Below are 26,143 nucleotides of genomic sequence, written 5' to 3' on the forward strand. Positions count from 1 at the left end.
GTCGCTACAATGCAAAAGGGATATTGAGACTAGAAAAAGTACAGAGAAGAGCAACAAAGATGATTAGGGGACTGGTGGCATGAAGATCGGCTGCAGGAACTGGACATGGCTAGTTTGATGAAGAGAAAGACCAGGGAAGACATGATAGCAGTGTTCCAATATCTCAGAGGTTGCCACACAAAAGAGGGAGTTCAAAGCACCTGAGGGTAGAACAAGAAGTAATGGGTGGAAGCTGAACAAGGAGAGAAGCAACTTAGAGCTAAGGAGAAATTTCCTGACAATTAAGAACAATTAATCAGTGGAACAGCTTGCCTCCAGAAGTTGTGAATGCTCCAACACTGGAAGTTTTAAAGAAGATGTTGGATAATCATCTGTCTGAAGTAGTTTCAGGTTTCCTGCCTAAGCAGAGAGTTGGACTAGAAGGCCTCCAAGATCCCTTCCAACTCTGCTGTTATTATTCTTATTACAAACAATTAGAATTCTGAGAAATTATTGAAGAACTGATTTAGGACAACTCAGCAGATATGTTTAAGTTTAATCAGATTTGTATGCCGCCCCTCTCCGCAGACTCGGGGCGGCTCACAGCAATAACAATACAATGTAAAACAAATCTAATATTTACGGTAAGTTAATTTAAAAAACACCACAAATTAAAACCAATCATACATACTAGCGTACCATGCATAAATTTTATAAGCCTAGGCCCTAGGGGGAGGGAACATGTCAAGTCCCCCATGCCTGACGACAGAGGTGGGTTTTAAGGAGCTTATGAAAGGCTAGGAGGGTGGGGGCAACTCTGATATCTGGGGGGAGTTGGTTCCAAAGGGTCGGGGCCGCCACAGAGAAGGCTCTTCCCCTGGGTCCCGCCAAACGACATTGTTTAGTTGACGGGACCTGGAGAAGGCCAACTCTGTGGGACCTAACTGGTCGCTGGGATTCGTATGACTTAACTGATCCTGCAAACTCTTTTTCTGTGGATTTGTTAGATTAGGTCTGGACTTAATCCTTGTGCGCCTTAAAAGTTTAGCTTTGTTTTTGCTAGTCGTCGCTTGGTAAACAAAAGTTTTTCCACTGCCCTGACTGGTAAATAAGTTGATCATTATGTTCTTGTGAAATAAGCCAACCTGATCCCTAACTTGTTGACTCAGAAATTGGTCACACTAAACTGAGCAGGACTTCCTTTCCGGGCTGGAAAACTGCAGCCCAAATTGTGTACAACGCCGAGTAACATTAGCCTCGATTTCTTGTAACGTTTTTCAAGGCATTTGTTTTACATCAGCAAAACTATCTAAAAAACATCCCACATGAATGTCAATGATAGGAAAGTGTATTGTTTTCTGTAAGAAGATCCGAAGCATCAAAGGTTTGACTACAACAGGAAATGGAACATTCTGAACTCTGGCAAGTTTGAAATCAGAGAGGATGAGGTTAAATGTGCTGAGAATGCATTCCAAAATGAAGTATCCTGGCCCTGACCCCATGTTTTGTTTTCAAACACAATACCACATGATTGAGAATAGGATATCTTGGCACCTTTCCCTTAGTGCTAAACTTCTGCTGGAAGTTAAACAGTAATTGGCAGAGAGGTGGTCTAGGGCAGTGTTTTTCAACCAGTGTGCCACGAGACATGGTCAGGTGTGCCGCGAAGAAGGAAGCTCAGGTTTCGGTCTCGCAACTTTTTGCTGAGAGAGAGAAAGAAAGCAAGAGAGAGAGAAAGAGAGAGAGAGAGAAATGAGCAAAAAGGGGAGGAAAAAAAGAGAAATGAGAAAATGGTTGAGACAGAGAATGAGAGGAAAGAGAGAGAAACAAAAGAGAGAAAGAAGTTGATTTAAAGCATATGATAAAAAGCACCCAAAGAATAAAAGAGAGAGAAAACCCCAGCCCTCACCTGTTTTTGGAAATGGTTCAAGAATGTGCACACACACACACACACACACAAGGGGGGGAGGAGACAGGGATGGAAAAAGAGAGGAGAGTGTCTTAGGGTTTCATTTTGTGTCATTTTGGTTGGTGGTGTGCCCCAGGATTTTGTAAATGTAAAAAATGTGCTGCGGCTCAAAAAAGGTTGAAAATCACTGGTCTAGGGACAACCTCTTTACAGGTACATTCACTGGGCAAGAATTTTTGCTATTATAATTGCCTTCCCCATGGATATTGGCATATATTTTAGTAATATATTTTAATAATTTATCTTATTCAAATCATATTGTTTTGACTGGGTGGCTAACAACTTTAAAAACAGCAAATTAAAAAAGCCCTCCCTTTTTATGACCCCATAATCCCTTAATTCTGGGTAAGGGTGACTGGATAAGAACTGAGTGTTTATTAACTGGATGTTCTTCTTAATACCACATGGAATTCACAGCAAATATTTTTCCTTTGCGCCCTATGAGATAAGTATCTGCCACTACCTAGAGTTGAACTCTCAACCTTCCGAATGGGAGGCGAGCGTCTTCACCATAGGCCAAGACCATGAATTTCCGTGAAGTAGAGGAAATGTATATATTTTATGTATTTAACGAATATTTGGACTTTAAAAACCACACCCTTTGCATTAAACAGTCATTCTGTAATGTTTCTCAGTTGGAACTACAGGTGATATCCTACCAGTTTCTTTAATAGAGTACAGTAGTACAGTAGAAGAATTTTATGAATTTTTAATGGATTTTTAAAAATGTATGGATTTAATGGATTTAAGCCCCCTTTGAAAACCCGTGAAATAGCGAATCCGCGAAAGATGAACCATGAAGTAGCGAGGGATTACTGTCTAGAAGATCAAAACAGAATAGAGACTTCCTTTGGCCCACAAATGAAATAAGACAAAGGTGTCAAGATGAAGCAAGTTATTATGATATTTTTTTTCTAAGAAAAACCAGATAAATGCAAATGAGTAATATTGCTAAGGCTTTAGTAAAGAAGATTTCTAGTTACAGCAGAGGTGGGCTGCTAGGGTGAAATGGTGAAGAAACAAAAAAAATCAAGACTATCTGAAATAAATAGAGGCTATTGTTCGAACTAAGGAAATCAAGTCAACTGTAATAAAATTAAATGGAGTCATTGTCAATTTCTCCTAAATCCCTTTTTCTAGATGAGCCTGTGCCTTGTACAAATTGCATTTCTCTTAGCAAAACTTGTGTTGGCAAGTCTCAAGCTCCCCACAATAGCTTTGCACAGTATACTCAGGCTTCAGGCAACCTACAGTCAGCTGATTACTAGTCACAGACAATTTTCCTGATATAACCAGAATAATCAGGGCAAACAGACTTGTATGTTCTGCTGCGATTTTAAGATTCCACAGTTTTGCTTCAGGAGATTCTTCAAAATAATGTTCCTCTTTGTTGCTCAGGAAGGAGGGAGGTATGATTATAGAAGAACTGGACAAAACATAGATTTACTTAATCCACTTCCTTTAAAAAAGAACATGCACTCAAGGGCAGTGAACCTTAAACATTGAGTTGCTCTGAGAAAACAAATACATTTATATCATTAGCCCCTCACATTCACATAAAGAAAGACTGAATACAGTTACAAATAGTAATCAAAGGAATCCTCAATCTGAGTATTGCATTGGCAGTTCTGTGTTAGCAAAAACTTTGGAAGAGAAGGATTTAGGGGTAGTGATTTCTGACAGTCTCAAAATGGGTGAGCAGTGTGGTCGGGCAGTAGGAAAAGCAAGTAGGATGCTTGGCTGCATAGCTAGAGGTATAACAAGCAGGAAGAGGGAGATTGTGATCCCCTTATATAGAGCGCTGGTGAGACCACATTTGGAGTACTGTGTTCAGTTTTGGAGACCTCACCTACAAAAAGATATTGACAAAATTGAACAGGTCCAAAGACGGACTACAAGAATGGTGGAAGGTCTTAAGCATAAAACATATCAGGAAAGACTTAATGAACTCAATCTGTATAGTCTGGAGGACAGAAGGAAAAGGGGGGACATGATCGAAACATTTAAATAAGTTAAAGGGTTAAATAAGGTTCAGGAGGGAAGTGTTTTTAATAGGAAAGTGAACACAAGAACAAGGGGACACAATCTGAAGTTAGTTGGGGGGAAGCTCAAAAGCAATGTGAGAAAATATTATTTTACTGAAAGAGTAGTAGATCCTTGGAACAAACTTCCAGCAGACGTGGTTGGTAAATCCACAGTAACTGAATTTAAACATGCCTGGGATAAACATATATCCATTGTAAGATAAAATACAGGAAATAGTATAAGGGCAGACTAGATGGACCATGAGGTCTTTTTCTGCCGTCAGTCTTCTATGTTTTTCTCAAAGCAAATATGCTGCTAATTAGAAACCTACTATTAAATATACAAAATTGGGAGAATAATCATATGTACTGCAGTACTGAGAAAACAAGGATATCATGGAGTAGATAAACAGACATGATACTAGTTGCTAATTTCTCTTGCCAGGCTTTGTTTTGTTTTTATAGCTATTACTCATTCAATATTTTGGAAGCAGTCACGCACAAATCCTGGGATTCATCTAAGACACGATCATTACTATTTTACTATTTCTTCTGTACGCATGGCTATAACTATTTCAGGGAGGTCATTGGGGATTTTCTGTTGTTATGATTGCTACTGCTTGTACTGTTTGCATTATCTCCTGTTGCTTTCAATTTTTTCAGTATCTGGACCGGGGACTCACTGCTCACAGTCACTCATGCCCTCATCACCTCCAGGTTCGACTACTGTAACGCTCTCTACATGGGGCTACCTTTGAAAAGTGTTCGGAAACTTCAGATCGTGCAGAATGCAGCTACGAGAGCAATCATGGGCTTCCCCAGGTATGCCCATGTTACACCAACACTCCGCAGTCTGCATTGGTTGCCGATCAGTTTCCGGTCACAATTCAAAGTGTTGGTTATGACCTATAAAGCCCTTCATGGCATCGGACCAGAATATCTCCGGGACCGCCTTCTGCCACACGAATCCCAGCGACCGGTTAGGTCCCACAGAGTTGGCCTTCTCCGGGTCTCATCGACTAAACAATGTCGTTTGGCGGGACCCAGGGGAAGAGCCTTCTCTGTGGCGGCCCCGACCCTCTGGAGCCAGCTCCCCCCGGAGATTAGAACTGCCCCCACCCTCCTTGTCTTTTGTAAACTTCTTAAGACCCACCTCTGCCGTCAGGCATGAGGGAACTGAGACATCTCCCCTGGGCCTATACAGTTTATACATGGTATGTTTGTGTGTATGTTTGCTTTTAATAATGGAGTTTTTAGTGTTTTTTAAATTATTATATTTGTTTTTACATTGTCTTTATTATTGCTATGAGCTGCCCCGAGTCTACAGAGAGGGGCGGCATACAAATCTAATAAATGAATGAATGAATGAATGAATGAATGAATGAATGAATGAATGAATGAATAAATAAATAAATAAATAAATAAATAAATAAATAAATATAAGTAAATTGTAAACAATTGTGTGTATGTGGTTGGAAAAATGGAAGAAAACGATCAGCTTAAAATCAAAACTAAACTAGCACCGATTGAAAAATTCAACACATGTTACAGAAGTTATCATTCCAAGTACAATAATAATCACCAATTAAGAATATTAACAAAATATGAAGAACATTTGAAATTAGAGGGATATCTTCAGAGGACAATCAGTTAGCAATATGGCTTTAACTAGGATAAGAAGATATGGAATTTTACTTTCAGCAGGATGGTTAGAATGATTTAGTCCAAGGGTGTGAAAGTTGCATTGTCACGGTGTCATCACGATGTATCAAGACTTTTTCACTCTTCGCTAAACTGGCTAAAGGCGTGGCCAATTCATTGCACATCTGGCCTGAATTTTACAACCCTGGTTTAGCAGGACTGTCAAACACCCGGCCCATGGGGAAGATGCATCATGCACTGGCCATGTTCATGCCTAGTTTAGCAAAGGGGGGGAGTACCATCGTGATGCTGCCGTGACAACATGAGTTTGACACCCCTGAGTCAAAGGGTCTCCAATCTTGCCACTTTAAAACTTGTGGATTCCTCCTCAGCTAATAATTCAGGGAGTTGAAATCTACAGGGTGCGTTCCAAAAGTAATGCAATTGGGGTTTTTTAAGTAATTTATTGAACAGATTTGCACAAATACTTAAAATTCTTCAAAGTACTGTCCTTGGGCCTCTACACATTTTTTCCAATGACTCTGCCATGACCGGTATGCACCCTGGAAGGCGTCTTCAGGGACCTCTCGCAAGGTCTTCATCAGGGCTGATTGGATCTCTTCAATGGATGAAAAACGGGTTCCTTTCAGGGCTGGGAAGAAAAAGAAGTCTGCTGGGGCGACGTCAGGACTATAGGGATGGGGGTGGGGCAGCGTTGGCACTTGGCATTTGGCCAGGAACTCGCGGGCTTGTAGCGCGTTGTGGCAAGGTGCGTTTTTCATCCATAAAAGAGATCCAATCAGCCGTGACTAAGACCTTGCGAGAGGTCCCCGAAGACGCCTTCCAGGCATGTACCGGTCATGGCAGAGTCACTGGAAAAAATGTGTAGAGGCCCAAGGACAGTACTTTGAAGAATTTTAAGTGTTGGTGCAAATCACTTTTTAAAAAAATTGCATTACTTTTGGAATGCTCCCTGTATAAGTCTTAAAGTGGCCAAAGTTGGACATTCTCAATCTAGTCATTCTATCATTTCAGGAACATTGGAAAGAAAAATTAGATGAATGGGTTGAATGTATGGATGAGTTGGGCTGAAATAAAGTTTTTAAATGTTTTATTGGGGTTATTTTTAATTTTAGCCTATTTTTTTCAATTTCTAATGTGTTTCTTATGTATTATTTAGGTTGTAAGCCACCCTGAGTCCTAGGAGAAGGGAGGCCTAGAAATCAAACTAATAAACAAACAAACAAACAAATGGACGGATGGATGAATAACACAAACAAACAAATAAATAAAATGCAGTACACTAAAAAGTACACAAAAAAGTCAAGGAAGCCAACTATTTTTGCTCATGAAACAAAAGCAGGGTAACACACCCACCCACACAAATAGCTTTTATATCAAATACAAGCTGTTCTTTATGCTTTAAATGAATATTAAGAAGAGGATATGGGATTTCAACTTGATGAGACAGCTTGAAATTCTTTATAAAACAGTGATATAGCAGGTGTGGTAAGTAGGGATCCTCAAAGATTTAATTGCTGAGAAGTCAGACCAATTTTGTGAGATGCAGGAAGTGTTGATCTCAGCTGTCAAAAATACTGAGAAGAGCACTTTTCTAATTTAAAAAATGTATACAGCCGATGATGCTCTTTTATTCTAAATCACCATTTTTGGGCGAAGCTAGACATAAACAGATCTGTTACATGTGTATATACTGTAGATGTACATAAAATACATGAATCAACATGAATCATTTGGAAACTTTCCATGGAATAAAATAGTTGTTTTTGATATGGCTACATGATTCTCCGGGTATAAGGTCATATCCAATTATCAAAACAAATTATTCAATTTCTATTCCAAGCTGAATAGAAACAGTAAACTTTAATGAAATACTGGACTCTTGCTTTGGATTCTCTCTTTAAATTTTTGTCAAGGTAAAAGAATCATCTCGCCATATGGACACAACAATCATTTCCTCATATTTTGAGAAGAAAAACAAATGTGGGAAGTTTTAAAGATATATAAGTTATTTGTATTAACTGGCTGAAGGTAAAACCAACTTTTAAAAGTTTGGTATGCAAAATATATGTGAAAAACAAAACAAGAAACAAATCATGAAAAATCATTTTAATCTGTACAGATCTAAGCCAGGCTGACAATACAAAATTGTCAACAATGGACGCAACATTTTTTTTTAAAAAAAAATTGTTTGCTTTGATCCAGTGTAAATGGAGACATTGCTTCACAGGTCACAAGACTAGACAATGTGTGATTTGATTATTTAGCTGACTTGATGCTAGACATGAAGAGGTGAACTTCCCATGCAAAACATGTCTGTGAAAAGGAGCTTATTCAATTCATCCAAAAAGGCCCTTGTTTTATTCTTGTTAGAAATGATCAACCTGATATTTTTATTGAAATGAAGATTTTCTTTTTTTTCTTTTTTCAAAGGGGGGAGATCTTATTGCGATCACCAGCTTAGACATTTATTTCACTTTGCGGCTTCATATTTTTCCAGAGCGTAGTGCGAAAGCAAATAGATGGGGCACTTTAGAGAGCCGCTAGCTGCTTTTCTGGTGTTTCTGTACAAATGCAAGATATTCTTGAACATCCTCAGGAGAACCAACAACAAAGGGGACTCTCTGATGAATAGACTCTGGCTTTACATCCAGCACTGGCTCGGTGCCCGTGGTAGCTATTCCTCCAGCCTGTTCAATGATAAAAGCGATGGGGTTGCATTCGTACAAGAGACGCAGCTAGAATATAAGAAGGAAAACCCATTATTCTCACCGTAACCTCTTCAGTTGAAATTATTTAAGAAGCAGTTGAAGAATTTATATCTAGTCACAACAGTTTTTCAAATTATAAACATTCATACATACTGTATTTTTCGGTGTATAAGACACATCTTTTTGCCACAAAAAAGTGTGTCAAAAACTGGGTGCGTCTTAAATACTGAAGTCGCCACTTGCGATCAGCTCTGGCAGCATCCTGGCGGAGGAGAGCAACTCGTCCGTTCACGTCCAGCAGCCTCTGCCCCGCCCCCCAGCTGCTGCATCTGCATTTGCCAGGACTCCTACAGACTGCAGGAGGTGATCGGTAAGTTGGCACAGACAGGAGCGGCTTCTATCTCTTGGGGTGGGGATGGGGGGGAAGGAAAGAAAGATGGCTGACTCAGTGGAGAGAGGGGAGAGGAAGGAGCAAATGATTCGTCAGTCAGCTTTTACCGGCGTCTTTTCCTGTTACCGTTACTAGCGAGCCCTGCCCTCAGCAGAAATAAAACAGATCCACTCAGTAAATATTTAGATTACTGAGAAGCTGCCATCTCTGTTGCTAATCACTCCGCGGACTGCATTGGCTACCAATTTGTTTCCGGACACAATTCAAAGTGTCGGTTATGACCTATAAAGCCCTACATGGCATAGGACCAGATTACCTCCGAGACCGCCTTCTGCTGCACGAATCCCAGCGACCGGTGATGTCTCATAGAGTTGGTCTCCTTAGGGTCCCGTTGACCAAACAATGTCGGCTGGCAGGACCTAGGGGAAGAGCCTTCTCTGTGGGGGCCCCGGCCCTCTGGAATCAGCTCCCTCCAAAGCTTCGTACTGCCCCCACCTTCATTGCCTTCCAAAAAAGTTTAAAAACTCATCTTTGCCGCCAGGCCTGGGATTCCTTAGACCTTCCCCCCCTGACTGATGAATGCTTAGTTGGACTGCTGAATGAATGATATTGATAGTTTTTAATTAGAATTTTAAGATTGTTTTTTAAGGTATAATTGGATTGTTATTATTGTTTCCTGTTTTTCTGTACATGCTGTGAGCCGTCCCGAGTCCTCGGAGAGGGGTGGCATATAAATCCAAACAAACAAACAAACAAATAAATAAATACCCTAGCGAGCCCTCCCTTCAGCAAGAGTAAAATACAAGCACATTTAAGTATTTAGATTACTAAGAAGCTGCCATTTGGCTCAGAATACATTTTTTCTTGTTTTCCTCTTCCAAAATCTAGGTGTGTCTTATATTCCAGTGCGACTTATACAACGAAAAATACAGTATATCATCTGACAGCTTTGAAATCCTTGCATTGCTGTTTTTTTTTAATTTAAAAATGCAACACTAATAAATGCAGTGCAGTCCAAATTAATTTTTCCAACTCATTTCAATAGGAAAACGAATTGCATTTCCCCCAGCAAAGAACAAGCATAATTAGAAAAAACAATAGTTTCGTAACAGGTCTACATGCAGAAAATCCACGTAATCAACCTTATTAGCAGGTAATAAATTCTACCTAACATTTTGAAGAGTCCTGCTACTTTCCAGGCAAGAAATTACTGAGCTAGAGTTTTAAGTCATGCTTCATTTGAAGCTATAATGTGGTCTTGTGTTTTTGGTTTAGCATGACATGTCAGTCATGCATCACTGCTCAACGTTACAGGAAAACATGGGCACATCTGGACAAATGGAACTGTAATCTTTTCATCTATCCATTTCCAATCAATATAGAGAGAATGTTGGAAGTTGAATTCCACATCACCCTAAGCCATTTTTAAAAGCATGAATAAATCCTGCTACTGTATGTCTTGGTTTATTGAAAAAATAGTTTATGATTTCCAACAAGATCCCAGTCAATGTGGCTTAGACAAACTATATTTAATAAATTATGACTTAACATAGCACATTAAGACACACCCTGCCTTTTCCGTTATATTGTTTTTCATATAGAATACTATCTAATATGTTCCTAATTTTTCCAAGCAACAAAAATGCCCACCTTTTTCATTAAAAGTGTACTTTCTTATAATACGTCAATTTAAAGTAAAAACATACCTTTCCTTTGGGACTTTTCTGATTAGCTGGATATAAAAATATCCCACCATACACCAGGGTACGGTGGACATCAGCTACCATGGAGCCTACGTATCTGGCTCCATAAGGAGATGTACCTTCCTATAAAGCAAAAATACAGATTATAGCAGAGTGGATTGTTAGTGCTCATTACCTAGTGCAAACCTGAATCTGAGGCATAATTCACAGGGAAGAAAAATAATGACAAAAAATCAATTAATTTTTTGGAAATCCAAATGTGCCAGAATATCGCACCCTAACCCAATGATAGTGATGTTTTTTCCCCTCGGGTGTTGAAAGTGTGTATGCTCACATTACCGCATGCCCACACCAATAATTCAGTCCCCTATGTGCCATGTGCCACTGTACATGCACGAACGACCCTCTGAGATGCCACACCCTTACATATTCATGTGCAAACCCCCCCCAAGCCCCCCACATACTCATACAACCCCACTGTGCCCCATTTTGGGACTAACAGGCATCCCTGAGGTCTCCAAAGGCTGGAAACATCCCATTTCAGACTCAAACTCAACCCTGATAAGACGGAGTGGCTGTGGGTTTTGCCTCCCAAGGACAATTCTATCTGTCCGTCCATAACCCTGGGGGGGGGAATCACTGACTTCCTCAGAGAGGGTCCACAACTTGGGCGTCCTCCTCGATCCACAGCTCACATTAGAGAAACATCTTTCAGCTGTGGCGAGGGGAGCGTTTGCCCAGGTTCGCCTGGTGCACCAGTTGCGGTCCTATCTGGACCGGGAGTCACTGCTCACAGTCACTCATGCCCTCATCACCTCGAGGCTCAACTACTGTAATGCTCTCTACATGGGGCTACCTTTGAAGAGTGTTCGGAAACTTCAGATCGTGCAGAATGTAGCTGAGAGCAATCATGGGCTTCCCTAAATATGCCCATGTTACACCAACACTCCGCAGTCTGCATTGGTTGCCGATCAGTTTCCGGTCACAATTCAAAGTGTTGGTTATGACCTATAAAGCCTTTCATGGCATCGGACCAGAATATCTGCGGGACTGCCTTCTGCTGCATGAATCCCAGCGACCAGTTAGGTTCCACAAGTGGGCCTTCTCCGGGTCCCGTCAACTAAACAATGTCGTTTGGTGGGGCCCAGGGGAAGAGCCTTCTCTGTGGCAGCCCCGGCCCCCTAGAACCAACTCCCCCCAGAGATCAGAATTGCCCCCACCCTCCTCGCCTTTCGTAAGCTCCTTAAAACCCACTTCTGTCATCAGGCATGGGGGAATTGAAATATACCTTTCCCCTAGGCCTATACAATTTATGCATGGTATGTTTGTTTGTTTGTGTGTATGTTTGGTTTTTAATAAGGGTTTTTAGTAATTTAAATATTAGATTTGTTATATGCTGTTTTTATTATTGTTGTTAGCCGCTCCGAGTCTACAGAGAGGGGCGGCATACAAATCTAATAAATAAATAAGTAAGTAAGTAAGTAAGTAAGTAAGTAAGTAAGTAAGTAAATAAATAAATAAATAAATAAATAAATTTCCCGACTTCTGGTGGGCCCTGTAGACCCATTTTCAAACCCCCCCCCCCCAGGCTCCAGAGGCTTTCCAGGAGCCTGGGGAGGTTAAAAATGGCCTCCCCCACGGAGGCCCTCCGGAAGTCAGAAATTGCCTCTCAGAGCCTCACCGTGACCCCTGTATTTACCTGGCCTCCAAAATGGGCCAAGTGGAAACTCATGGGAGGGAAGGAGCGGAGTGGGCGGAGCCAGAAAAAATTAGCTGGCCAGCACACACATGCACGCTGGAGCTGAGCTAGGGCAATGGCCCTAACCTCTCTGATGCAGTGCAATATTATAGTATATCCCTGGCAAAACAGACTATAACAGTGATGGCGAACCTATGGCACGGGTGACAGGTGACACACAGAGCCATATCTGCTGGCACGTGAGCCGTTGCCCTAGTTTAGCTACAATGTGCATGGGTGTGCCAGCCAGTTGATTCTTTGCTTATAGAGAGGCTCTGGGATCACCATGGCTTCCAGAGAGCATCCAGGGGGATGGGGGAAGGCGTTTTTATCCATCCCTGGCTCCAGGAAAGACTTTGGAGCCTGGGAAGGATGAAACACGAGTCTACTCGGCCCTCTATAAGTTGAGAAACAGGCCATTTCTGGCCTCCAGAGGCCTCTGAGGGGTGGGAGAAGCTGTTTTTGCCCTCTCCAGGCATTAAATTATGGGTGTGGGCATTCGTGCGCACGCATGCTTTTTCGGCACCCAAAGAAAAATGGTTTGCCGTCACTGGACTATAATATTAAATGTTATAAATGTTATCTGGAGGACGGAAGGAAAAGAGGGGACATGATTGAAATATTTAAATATGTTAAAGGGTTAAATAAGTTTCAGGAGAGAAGTGTTTTTAATGGGAAAGTGAACACAAGAACAAGGGGACACAATCTGAAGTTAGTTGGGGAAAGATCAAAAGCAACATGAGAAAACATTATTTGACTGAAAGAGTAGTAGATCCTTGGAACAAACTTCCAGCAGACGTGGTAGATAAATCCACAGTAACTGAATTTAAACATGCCTGGGATAAACATATATCCATCCTAAGATAAAATAGAGGAAATAGCATAAGGGCAGACTAGATGGATCATGAGGTCTTTTTCTGCCGTCAGTCTTTATGTTTCTATGTTCTCAAGCCTTGAAAAAGCATGAAATTATTGCATGTATGGAGCTTTCAGATTTATTTAAGCTAAAATGAGACAGAGAGTGGCCAAGAGAACAAATGGGGAAGTGGAGCCCTATTGCCTTTCAGAAATTCCACTGCAACCTCCCGTTCTCATTTTGTTATATCCCAAGACACTTTCCCTGGTTCAAGTGAACAACTCATAGATTTCTCTTTCAGATGATAAAAGAAAACCAATTGATGGTTTGGAATGATTCATTTTTCCTTTCTGGAAATAGCTAATGGTACTTCCGCATGGACATTTGGAAAGATAGAATTTTACCATTTGACTTACAATCCTGGGTCTTGAAAGCTTAGAACTATGACGCCTTAAACATGATCTAAGAGTATTGCCCACAAGATCGTATGCTGCAATGTCCTGCCTGTTAAAGACTACTTCAGCTTCAACCACAGCAACACAAGAGCACACAACAGATTCAAGCTTAATATTAACCGCTCCAAACTTGACTGTAAAAAATATGACTTTAGTAATCAGGTTGTTGAAGTGTGGAACTCATTACCAGACTCTTTAGTATCATCCCCTAACCCCCAACATTTTACCCTTACACTATCCATGGTTGACCTCTCCAGATTCCTAAGAGGTCAGTAAGGGGCGTACATAAGCGCACTAGAGTGTCTTCCGTCCCCTGTCCTATAGTCTCTCCTATATCTTGTATTTCTTCTCTACTATATCCTCTATAACCTTCATTGTGTATTATTGTGTATTGGACAAAATAAATAAATAAAAATAAGTACTCTCAAATCAAATCATGGTTTATGGAGCTCTGAGTAAGCCTGTTGATTTCATTCTACTCTGCTCATTTTTAACAGGTAGCTTCTCATCATGAAGACATGTCAGAGTGTTTATATTAATTGTCATTTACGTTTTGTGGTCATGCACCTGTATTCAAGGAAGTCTCCACCACATCACTCAAAACAAAAGATGCTACAGTGAGCAGATAAACAGAGATATATTTCATTTCCTTTTCCATCTTGATATACTGTACATACCCAAAAAATTGTTAAAGCCCATTCCACACTCCAAAGAAGCAATATAGCAACCATCAATTTCATATAACACAATACAGGGAGTCCTCAACTTAAAACAATTTATTGACCGTTCAATTTTACAACGGCACTGAAAAAGTGACTTACAACGGTTTGTTGTTGTTCAAATGAACAAAATGCACATGCTTGGCAACTGGCTCATCTTTATGATGGTCACAGTGTCCTGATATCATGTGATCACCTTTTGCAACTTTTTGACAAGCAAAGCCAGTGAGGAAGTCAGATTCATTTAATTCCTAATTTAATAACTGGAGGGATTCATTTAACAATGTAAAATGGGGCAAAACTCATTTAATAGGTGTTTCATTTCGCAACAGAAATTGTGGGCTCAATTGTGCTCATAAGTCACCACAGGTTCTCCCGACACAAGTGACACCGAGCTAGCCATGCCCTCCACCAAGGTCAAACACAACCTTGATGTGGGCCTCAATAAAATCAAGTTTGACACCTCTGACCTAGATCAGAGGTCTCCAACCTTGGCAACTTTAAGACTTGTGGACTTCAACTCCCAGAATTCCTCAGCCATTTTTGCTGGCTGAGGAACTCTGGGAGTTGAAGTCCACAAGTCTTAAAATTGCCAAGGTTGGAGACTCCTGATCTAAGATCACTTTAGTAAATTTATCCTTGTCAACCCCAAGCTTCCAAGATATTTCAACCCCTTCAGCCATAGCCTCATTTCATTTCTGAGGAATGTCTGTGATATTATGTAAGTTCAGAAGCCGTCTTGGAAATACACAAGTAAGACAGTGCTTTCTTTGATTGTAGACTGGATTTCTTTAAACAATGTTAACATTTTTTTTAAAAAAGAATTGTTTTAATAGGTTTGAGCTCAGTCTTAAGATGTTCTCAAGGAAATAAGTCCCACTGTACTGAAAAAATCTATCCATGGAAGATTGCAACTGTACTATCAACAGTTCAATGTATTGTGGCAGTTTGAACCATGGAATTTACACAGTGCCCCAAGATTTTTGACTATTTTTTGCTATACTTCACCAGAAGAGCCCTTCACTCCACCACTTGAAATAGAATACCCTACGAGACTAGACTTTCAATCCTGGGCCTAGAAAGTTTAGAACTAAGACGCCTTAAACAAGTATTGCCCACAAGATCATATGCTGCAACGTCCTGCCTGTCGGCGACTATTTCAGCTTCAACCATAACAACACAAGAGCACACAACAGATTTAACATTAAGTTAACCGCTCCAAACTTGACTGTAAAAAATATGACTTCAGTAACCGAGTTGTCGAAGCATGGAACTCATTATCGGACTCCATAGTGTCATCCCCAAACCCCCAACACTTTACCCTTAGATTATCTACAGTTGACCTATCCAGATTCCTAAGAGGTCAGTATGGGGCGAGTACAAGTGCACTAGAGTGCCTTCTGTCCCCTGTCCTATTGCTCTCCTATATCTCCTATACCTTTCTTCTATTCCTGTATCTCTTCTTCTACTCTTTCATTGATATGTTCTATTACTATATCTTCTTTTCTATTATTTCTTAGATATATTTTACTATGAGTATCTCCTCTATAACCTTCATCATGTATTTTACTATGTGTATATAGATATATACCCACTAAAACCCTCATTGTGTATTGGACAAAATAAATAAATAAATAAATATTTCACAATTCTATACTGGATATACTTGAAAGGCAATCTTCTTATATTTTGAGCTAAAGTATTGTTTCTAAAATAGCCTGCCTTTTTGCCAAACAGCATGAGTTGCTACTGAATAGGGACTTACCGGTACTTAGTTTTACATTTTCCAGTACTTTTTGGACAATAACTTTTCTCCTTGAATGCATTTATTCAACTGTAATCAAAATTCTCTGTGGGAGCTATGGAACTAAACTACCATATATTAACTAGTACTACTTGTAATTAATGGCATCCAAATGGTAAATTACCTCAGGAAATTTCTTCTTGTGTAAATACTCAGTCACAGCAGGATCAAAATACTTCGCATAACCTTCATTAAGACTGTAGATTTTTCCTTTCTTCTTGATTTTCACATCTTTTTCCACCAAAATGAATTCACCAAGAGCCTACAAACAAATAAAACAAAGGAGCTTATTCATATCCTATTAATTCACATGCCATCTTAATGATTTATTACCTATTAAATATTATTAAATAAAGGCATTTTCAACTAAAGTTAGTGATAACTGTTTTAAAAAAATCTGCAATTTTAAGTGTCTTTGCAAAGAGTCGTAAGCATGGTAGAGATTTTGTGGAAAGATATTAGGTCTGCACCATCTGCCTTCTGCCAAATGAATCCCAGCGACCGGTTAGGTCCCACAGAGTTGACCTTCTCCAGGTCCCATCGGCTAGACAATGTCATCTGGCGGGGCCCAGGGTAAGAGCCTTCTCTGTGGTGGCCCCGGCCCTCTGGAATCAGCTCCCTCTAGAGATTCACACTGCCCCCTCGCCTTTCACAAGAGCCTTAAAACTCATTTGTGTCGCCAGGCATGGGACAATTAGACCAAGCCCCCTTCCTCTGTTTACGAGATGTAATGTGTGGTTGTGAATGAATTGGCTGACTGATTTTATTATGTATGGGATTTTAATAGTAATTTTTAATTAATTAGATTTGTGGTTGTGTTGTTTTTATATCCTGTGAGCTGCTTTGAGTCTTCGGAGAAGGGCGGCATACAAATCTAATTAATAATAATAATAATAATAATAATAATAATAATAATAATAATAATCGCAATCCCAGGAGACAGCAGAATTGATGAAAAGCAGCTAGAGAAATTAGTGAAATACGAAGATCTAAAAATCGAGCTGCAACGACTCTGGCATAAGCCAGTGAAAGTGGTCCCAGTGGTACTTGGCATGCTGGGCGCAGTGCCAAAGGATCTCAGCGGACATTTGAAAACCATCGGAATTGACAAAATCTCCATCTGTCAATTGCAAAAGGCCGCTTTACTGGGATCGGCAAACATAATTTGCCGCTACATCACGCAGTCCTAGGTGCTTGGGAAGCGCCCGACTGGTGATGAAATACGAAATCCAGTATAGTGATCTCGTTTGCTGTGTTGTATTGAAATAATAATAATAATAATAATAATAATAATAATAATAATAATAATAATAATAATAATAATAATACAGGAAATAGTATAAGGGCAGACTAGATGGACCCTGAGGCCTTTTCCTGCCATCAATCTTCTATGTTTCTATGCACCCCGCCCTCCATGCATGTGTGGCCAGATACCCAAAAATCAGCTGGCTGGTGAGTGGCATGCATGCATGCGCAGTGGAGCTGAGCTGGGAGATGGTTCATGTGGCTGCAGAGAGGGCTCTGCGTGCCCCCTGCGTGCCATCATGGCTATAGTCCATCAGCTGGAACCGAGGATTCAAAATAATAAGATGGACCATTAAATTTAAAATTACGGATAAGGATTTCCGTAGGCGCATTCATCTGCAGTATCCTTCCCTTGCCACGCCCACCAAGCCAAACCACACCCATCAATCCACACCCATAGAGCTGGTAGTAAAAAAAAATTAGGATTTTACCGCTGCATTACAATGCTCTTATATTCCCAAATACCAGCCCAGGAAAGCATTGCTCTCATTCTGGATGGCTTCTATATTATAAACACTTTATCTCCCTACCACCACAATTCCCGGAAAGGGAGATGGTTTTCGTATGGAATATGAAACAGCAACCAAAACAGAACTATGCTTAGTATTGGACACCTACCGGATCCAACATGAAGCAGTCCACTCCTTGGCCCGTTGAAAGGGCGACCAGCGTTGCACTGCCATACAGAGCGTAGCCTGCAGCCACAATATTGCGTCCAGGTTGTAAGGCATCCTTTTCAGAAGGCTCATCTTCAGAGGTCTAAAAGAAAAATTATTGCACTATAACCTAGTAATGAAATGATAATATAATCATGTAATGTAATATAACGTAGTATAGTGTAGTGTAGTGTAGTGTAGTGTAGTGTAGTGTAGTGTAGTGTAGTGTAGTGTAGTGTAGTATAGTATAGTATAGTATAGTATAGTATAGTATAGTATAGTACAGTACAGTACAGTATTGTATAGTATAGTATAGTATACAGTGTTCCCTCAATTTTCGGGGGTTCAAACTTCGCGAATAGCCTATACCACGGTTTTTCAAAAAATATTAATTTTAAAAATACTTCGCGATTTTTTTTCTATACCACGGTTTTTTCCACCCGATGATGTCATACGTCATCACCAAACTAATAATTTTTGTTAATAAATAATTATGTTTAGAAATATCAGGATCACTAAGTGTTTTATTCAATGGTGAGTACCAGTAATAATGGTGAGTAAATGGTTGTTAAGGGAATGGGAAATGGTAATTTAGGGGTTTAAAGTGTTAACGGATGGCTTGTTATACTGTCCATAGCCAAAAATGGTGTATTTACTTCTGCATCTCTACTTCGCAGAAATTCGACTTTCGCAAGCGGTCTCAGAACGCATCCCCCGCAAAAATTGAGGGAACACTGTAGTAGAGTAGAGTAGAGTAGAGTAGAGTAGAGTAGAGTAGAGTATATAGTACAGGCACCCTAACCCTTGATGTGCATGACGTCAAGTTGGCCACCTTTAAGCCAGTCACATGACCTTTAAGCCATCCCCCGGTCACATGATTGTCAAGCCACTCCAATCAGTCACATGGCTGGCAAGCCACACCCACAAAATAAGCCACGCCTACAGTATGGTACTGTTTAAAAATTTTAATTGGAGAAAAACAAAGAAACTTAAAATGTATAGATAGGATATCCTTTTAATCATGGAACTACAGTGTGCCTGATATACTGAGACTGAAGAGCCTTTTCTATAAAATAATATTAAATATAATTGAACTGCAGATACTGATAAATTACAAATAAAAACATTAACGGTAAAGATGTACCAGCTGCAGGTCAAGTCATAAACGGAAGTAACTTGCCTGTGTTAATAATCAATCTTTAACAGTAGGACTCATCAAATGAAATACTGAGTACTTTAACATTGTCCCTTTTCTTTTTCCAAATGTCACTCTGAGACTCAACTCCTGTGTTAAATCTATTTGCAAATGGCTAATAATTACTATTAGCTCATGTTCTTAGGTAGTAATAGCTAGCCATCAATGGAAAATGTCATTTGAAACTAATCTTTTTAGGTCAAATGTGCACAGCCTGGGAGTTAAAGTCTTATGCGGCCCACCAAAATGGGGAAACCCCTAGCATTTAAAGATTGGTATCATAATAAAGTGTAGATAATAATATGCACAAATTCATATTCCACATTCATTCTGCAACAATTTCAGGCATTCAAACAGCCTGAAGAACACAACTGAAAAAGGTTAAAGGGTAAATGACCATGGATGGTTATTTAAATATTATTCCAGAGAATTAGTTCAAAAGGCTTAGCAAATGAGAACTCTGTCCTAAATGGATCAGATAACTTTTAGATAGGACCTGATCTTTTACTAGAAATGCTGAGTTACATCTCTCCACCAAAAGATTAGTACATATTCCTGGGTTTTAAGGTTAAACTATATAATATATACAATAACATGTAGATTGTTTTCTAGTTTTTATTTTATTTAATATATGGATAAAGGAAGAGCAATATGGGTTTAATATACACAGGTTGGAACAACCTAAAGTTTTCCACTCCAGAGTCTGTTTTCCAAATTAGCATTGCTTGTTTCAAAACCAATCCATTATCTATAAAAGGGGTGTCAGACTCACATCATCATGGCTGTGTCACGTGGTGTATCACGACTTTTTTCCACGGGCATGGTCAGCACATGATGCATCTGGCCCACGGGCCACAAGTTTGATAGCCCACAATTTTGAAAGCCCTGATCTATAGCCCGGAAATATGCTATTTCATTTATTCCGACCCACTCAGCTGAGATGTTCAATTGATGGATAGCAGTCAACAAACTGACCATCCAGCCAACAACTTCCATATACAAATCAATAGAGCCAGATAAAGTTCCAGGAAGGATTACAACAAAAATGAGACTGCTTGTTATTTACGGCTCATAGTTCAACACACTCAAATCAATTATTAATAAACAACAGTCCATACTGGTCACACCAGGACACACAATAAACACAAAGTAATACCAGAGTGAATTGGCTATAGTGGTTAAGGCATCAGACTAGAGACCAAGAGTTCTAGCCAGCTAGATAACTTAGAGCCAATCATTGTCAGCCTTAGGAAACAGGCAATAACAAACTATTTCTTAAATCTTGCCAAGAAAATTCTGGGGACATATCCAGGCAGTAATTACAAACCAATACTAATTCAGAGGCATACCCACATACACATACGTACACAATCAGAAGACTTCAGCCTCCTAGGATAGGGGTGTCATCAGGGTTGTATTTGACCTTGGGGGTGTCCGGGGTGTGGCTGTGATGGGCGTGGTCAGTCCAATGTCACTTGTGTCAGGGACACCTGTGGTGTCCTAGCGTTCCACCAGTGAAAACAGACTCCCAAGCTTTAATGGCTTCCTGCAACCCTCTGCCAGGAAAAATGGAGTTCAGCAGGCTAACCCGCAGCCCTTCCGAGCTCTGTTTTCACTGGCAGAGGCACTGCAGGCCAGTCCTTGGCTATTTCCAGGATTGCCCCACAGGTCAGATCTAAGCACCCCAATCCTTGAGTTTGACAGCCCGGTCTTAGGACATTTCATTATAGATCTCAATGGATATTTGGAAAAAGGAAACTTGACTACTACAATTAAGTGAGAGGCTCCTGATGTTAAAAACATCAAAAGATTGGAGTGTCTATGGAGATTCTCAGCCATCCAGGTTATGGTTGTCCCAATGATGTTTTTTTCAAGAGGAAACTGGACTTTCTGGTTTTTCTTCGAAAATGTTCCATTTTTTATCCAAGAAACTTCTTCAGCTCTGTCTGGATGGGGGTCTAAGATAAAATTTAAATTGACATTTAAATTTTCCCATTCTCACCATCCAGACAGAGCCGAAGAAGCTTCTTGGATGAGAAGTGAAATGCCTTCAAAGAAAAAATAGAAAAATCCAGTTGCCTCTTGAAAAAAACCACCTTTGGGACAAAAGATCTGAGGCTATCTCAGAATGTCCCAACCAATAATGGATTTTTACTTGTAATACTTTTAATTGATGTATTTACAGTATAACCTCTTTCACATGTAACTTGTATCTATATGACTACCCTACAAAAATGATGCCTTTTGCAGATACTACTAAAAGCAAGAAAGCATGATTTCCATTCCAGTTTGATATTTTAGCTGATTTAGGGTCATAAAGTATAATGTAACTCAATGATGAGAATATAGGACATCTAATTTGTAGAAGGTAAGAGGATCATCCACCATACTTCCGTTCATCTTTCTGAGAATGGGAAAAACTAATGCCAGCTATAGTAGGTATTATAAAGTTGATTGAACATATATTTGGATCTGTCCCAGAGTTGTTCCCTAAGCCTGTTGTTTAACCAAAGAGTTCTTCAACCTAGTGTCACCCACAAATTCAACATGACTAGCAACTTGGAGGGGAATTCCATAAAGTGAATGCTATTTTAGAAATCTATAAATGACAGTGAGATTTTATCACTGTCATTTATAGCTCTCTAATACAAGCTGATACAAGGTATTTGTTCTGTGTTCTTGTATGCTACTATTAATTGTTCCACTTTTCGTTTCAGTTGCTTACCTTCTTGTAAATTGCAAATATTGTTCCTATGGAGGCTAAACAGTCTATATTGGAAGAGCCATCTAGTGGATCAAAGCATACCACATATTTCCCCTGAAAGAGGAGAAACAAAAGCAGTCTTAAAACAGATATTAGTGGGTACAATATCCCTTCCGTTTAGCAAAAGCTACTTTAGAAAGTCAGTTGTCCTGAGAAATCTACTTTGCACAGATGCATTTTTATCTCAGAGGGATGATGAAAAATAGACTATTAGATGGTACAATATCAACTGGCTACAATTGGTATTGTACTATATAATACTAATATTTAGGTCACACAGAGTTGGCCTTCTCCGGATCCCGTCAACTAAACAATGCTGTCTGGTGGGACCCAGGGAAAGAGCCTTCTCTGTGGCGGCCCCAACCCTTTGGAACCAACTCCCCCCAGAGATCAGAGTTGCCCCCACCCTCCTTGCCTTTCGTAAGCTCCTTAAAACCCACCTCTGTCATCAGGCATGGGGGAATTGAGATATTCCCTTCCCCCTAGGCGTATAAAATTTAAGCATGGTATGTCTGTGTGTATGATTGGTTTCTTAAATAAGGGTTTTTTAAAATTAACTTAAATATTAGATTTGTTCATATTTTTTCACTATTGTTGTTAGCCGCCCCGAGTCTACGGAGAAGGGCAGCATACAAATCTAATAAATAAATAAAATATATAGTACAACTTTTACTGCACCCCACTCCCCCACACACAAATGTTGTGGTACAACAATTCTTGTCTGGATGCTTCTGATGAATTGAAAATCCGCTAAAGCTATCTTTCTTTTTTCTGAAGTTCTTTGATTGTGATATCCAATATTATTTCAATAAACGTGGCAGCTTCCTGATCCACTTTTTCAGACAAACTGAGAACAGCAATAGGGTATCAATGAAATCAGGTACCAGACTTTTCTCAATGGGATTATGTACTGGTATGCAAAACCACCCTTGATTACACGATAATGCATTTATTTCTCTCCATGGTTCATTTTGTAAATTAAGTCAGGTCCCTAGAACTAGAACCTCAGGAAAGAGATTCCATGTTTTCATTTATATTTATTGAGGACTTTCATATAAGATACTCTAAAACAGTGTCTCCCAACCGTGGCAACTTGAAGATATCTGGACTTCAACTCCCAGAATTCCCCAGCCAGCATTCACTGGCTGTGGAATTCTGGGAGTTGAAGTCCAAATATCTTCAAATTGCCAAGGTTGGGAGACACTGCTCTAAAATCAGAAAAGTACAAGTAAAGGAAACTAAAATTAAGAAACAAAAATTACTTCTGACCTTATTTTGAACAGGTAATTACATTCTTATTCACCTCCACATTTAATCCACATCTTTTTTTTTCTTTCTTTCAACAAAAAGTCTTCATATTTTCAAATCTCCTGCTCCCCCTCTAAGCGAATTGTGCAAAAAATATGTGTAAAAGTAAATGTAACTGTCAAATAGGAAACCTATCCTGCAGGAATTTTTTTTAAACCAGTTTTCATTCAATTGATGGAAAACTATTTTATTTCTCAATGTCTTACACTATCCTACACTATTTCAGACATGGGGCTGTCCAGCTTCCAGCCACAACTTCTGGAGGCAAGCCGTTCCACTGATTAACTGTTATCGCTGTCAGGGAATTTTTCCTTATTTCTCTCTTTAATGATCTTCCACATAATTACTTCTTGTCCTGCCCTCAGGTGCTTTGGAGAATAAGTCCACCCTATTCTTCTTGGTGACAGCCCCTAAGAGCAAAAACACTTCTTTAAAAACAGAGCCACTAAGAATAACTCAATTACTGACTAGGGAAAATGACATTTTGAGGACACAGAATAACAAAGATTTCTGGGTTTAGGTACGTGTGAGGAATGCCTGAGCCTTAGTCCAGAACTTACTTACTATGATAGGCAGGATATTCCCGCTGGGCCACCCTACAATTAAATGAACACCACATTTTACCAAGTATGCAGTGAACATTTGGAATACTGTGTTCAGTTCTGGAGACCTCACCTACAAAATGATATTGGTAAAATTGAACCGGTCCAAAGACAGGCTACAAGAATGGTCTTAAGCATAAAACTTATCAGGAAAGACTCAATGCACTCAATCTGTATAGACTGGAGGACAGAAGGGAAAGGGGGGACATGATCGAAACATTTAAATATGTTAAAGGGTTAAATAAGGTTCAGGAGAGAAGTGTTTTTAATAGGAAACGCAAGAACAAGGGGGCACAATCTGAGGTTAGTTGGGGGAAAGATTAGAAGTAACGTGAGAAAATATTATTTTACTGAAAGAGTAGTAGATGCTTGGAACAAACTTCCAGCAGACGTGGTTGGTAAATCCACAGCAACTGAATTTAAACATGCCTGGGATAAACATATATCCATCCTAAGATAAAATACAGGAAATAGTATAAGGGCAGACTAGATGGACCATGATGTCTTTTTCTGCCGTCAATCTTCTATGTTTCTAACTACAGTATTATTTTACTTGGAAAGACATTGAGAAATAAAATAGTGTTCAATCAATTGAATGAAAACTGGTTTTTAAAAAAACCCTGCAGGATAGGTTTCTTATCTGACAGTTACATTTACTTTTACATATATATATATATTTTTGCACAATTCGCTTACAGGAGGGACAGGAAATTTGAAAATATAAAATCTCAGACTTTTTGTTGAAATAAGGAAAAAAAAGATGTGGATTAAATGTGGAGGTCTTCTAGTCCAGCCACCAAGTTTCCTTCCAATCCTATTATGTTCTATGTTCTTAATTGACGTAGTCGTGGTCATGGATTCAATCTGGCATGCTTTACTGACCACCCAGCTGCTGACATGGTCAGGTGACTCCAAGAGGTTGGGATCAGTTCAGACTATATTGGCAATTTACCTTTCTGTTAGCATCCCCACTTCCTCTGATGTTTGAAAGCTGTATTCAAAGTTCTCCCCCAGTTTAAGCAGTTCAGTCTTAATTAAATTGTGGAAGCTTGGGGGCAGCGTTATTTGTTGATTGTGGAAGCAACATTCAGTTCTGGAATGGTGGATTTTCAACTCTGCCAACAGGCATTTTCTACTATAAAAGCGTGTTTCCTTTGGAGCCCCTTGGAAAAATCTTTTTTCTTCCACGACTCCATTGCGCCCTCTGCTGTTCAATGAGGAACCACTCCCTCCCCACTAAATTAGACCGCATACTAACCCTCTTATCTTTTGGAGTGATTATTGCGTCTTTATTCTCTTCAGAGACCAGAACGCAAGTGCTGTAGGAGGACTGAAGCATGTTGATCACCAGAGAATTGGACAACACATCCAGTTTTTTCTGCTCGTCCCCAGTAACATTCACGCCTCCTGCAATTCCGTACCTATGGAAGGGAGAAAACCCATGAGGGCTACTACTAACATGAAAAAAAAAAGAGTCAGGGAAAAGAAAATGGACGCTCTTCTTATTTTTAGACTGTGCCTTTCACAGTCTTTCACCTTTGACCACACTGAAGGCCTTTTGGAAATACTGAGGGCCTGGATGTGCTCCCGGGCATTTCCAGATATTAATTGAAGACCATACCTATAAAGCCCTACAGGGCATGGAGCCAGATTATTTATGGGACCATCTTCTGCCTCACATCTCCCAGCGACTGGTTAGGCCGCACAGAGTCGGCCTCCTCCAGGTCCTGTCAACCAAACAATGCCGACTGGCAGGTCCGCAAGGGAGAGCCTTCTCTGTTGTGGCCCCGATCCTCTGCAACCAATTCTCTCCAGAGATCCGTACCACCCCCCACTCTCCTTGCTTTCCGGAAGGTGCTAAAAACACATTTAGGTCGGCAGGCATGAGGACCGTGAGCAATAGCTCTGCTCTGGTCATTAGTATGAATGAGAGATGTTTGATTGTTTTAATATTAGGTTTTATCTACTTTTTTAATGTTGTAGTAGTACTCTACTTTTACCTGTCTATTTTTATTCTTGTAAGTTGTCCTGAGTTTGCAAAGAGAAGGGCGGCCTATAAATCTAATAGATAGATAGATAGATAGATAGATAGATAGATAGATAGATAGATAGGTAGGTAGGTAGGTAGGTAGGTAGGTAGGTAGGTAGGTAGGTAGGTAGGTCCGAGTCTGTGGAGAGGGGCGGCATACAAATCTAATAAATAATAATAATAATAATAATAATAATAATAATAATAATAATAGGTAAATAAATATTCACTTTGTTGAATATTTTTACCTCAGCAATCATGAAATAATGCATA

At 39.8% G+C, this 26,143-nt stretch overlaps 1 protein-coding gene across 1 annotated transcript; it reads right to left on the minus strand.

Annotated features, from left to right (window-relative positions):
• Positions 1-7,768: 7,768 nt before the first annotated feature.
• Positions 7,769-25,231, minus strand: LOC139158945 (fructose-1,6-bisphosphatase isozyme 2). Its single transcript, XM_070736280.1, has 6 exons — positions 25,100-25,231; positions 21,893-21,985; positions 17,935-18,075; positions 16,136-16,273; positions 10,443-10,562; positions 7,769-8,372 (listed from the first exon to the last, which is right to left on the minus strand). Exons 1-6 carry the CDS (start codon positions 25,178-25,180, stop codon positions 8,178-8,180), a joined length of 768 nt encoding a protein of 255 aa, XP_070592381.1. The 5' UTR covers positions 25,181-25,231; the 3' UTR covers positions 7,769-8,177.
• Positions 25,232-26,143: the final 912 nt, after the last annotated feature.

This window comes from Erythrolamprus reginae, chromosome 2, assembly GCF_031021105.1.
Source record: "Erythrolamprus reginae isolate rEryReg1 chromosome 2, rEryReg1.hap1, whole genome shotgun sequence".
Classification (NCBI taxonomy): Eukaryota; Metazoa; Chordata; class Lepidosauria; order Squamata; family Dipsadidae; genus Erythrolamprus; species Erythrolamprus reginae.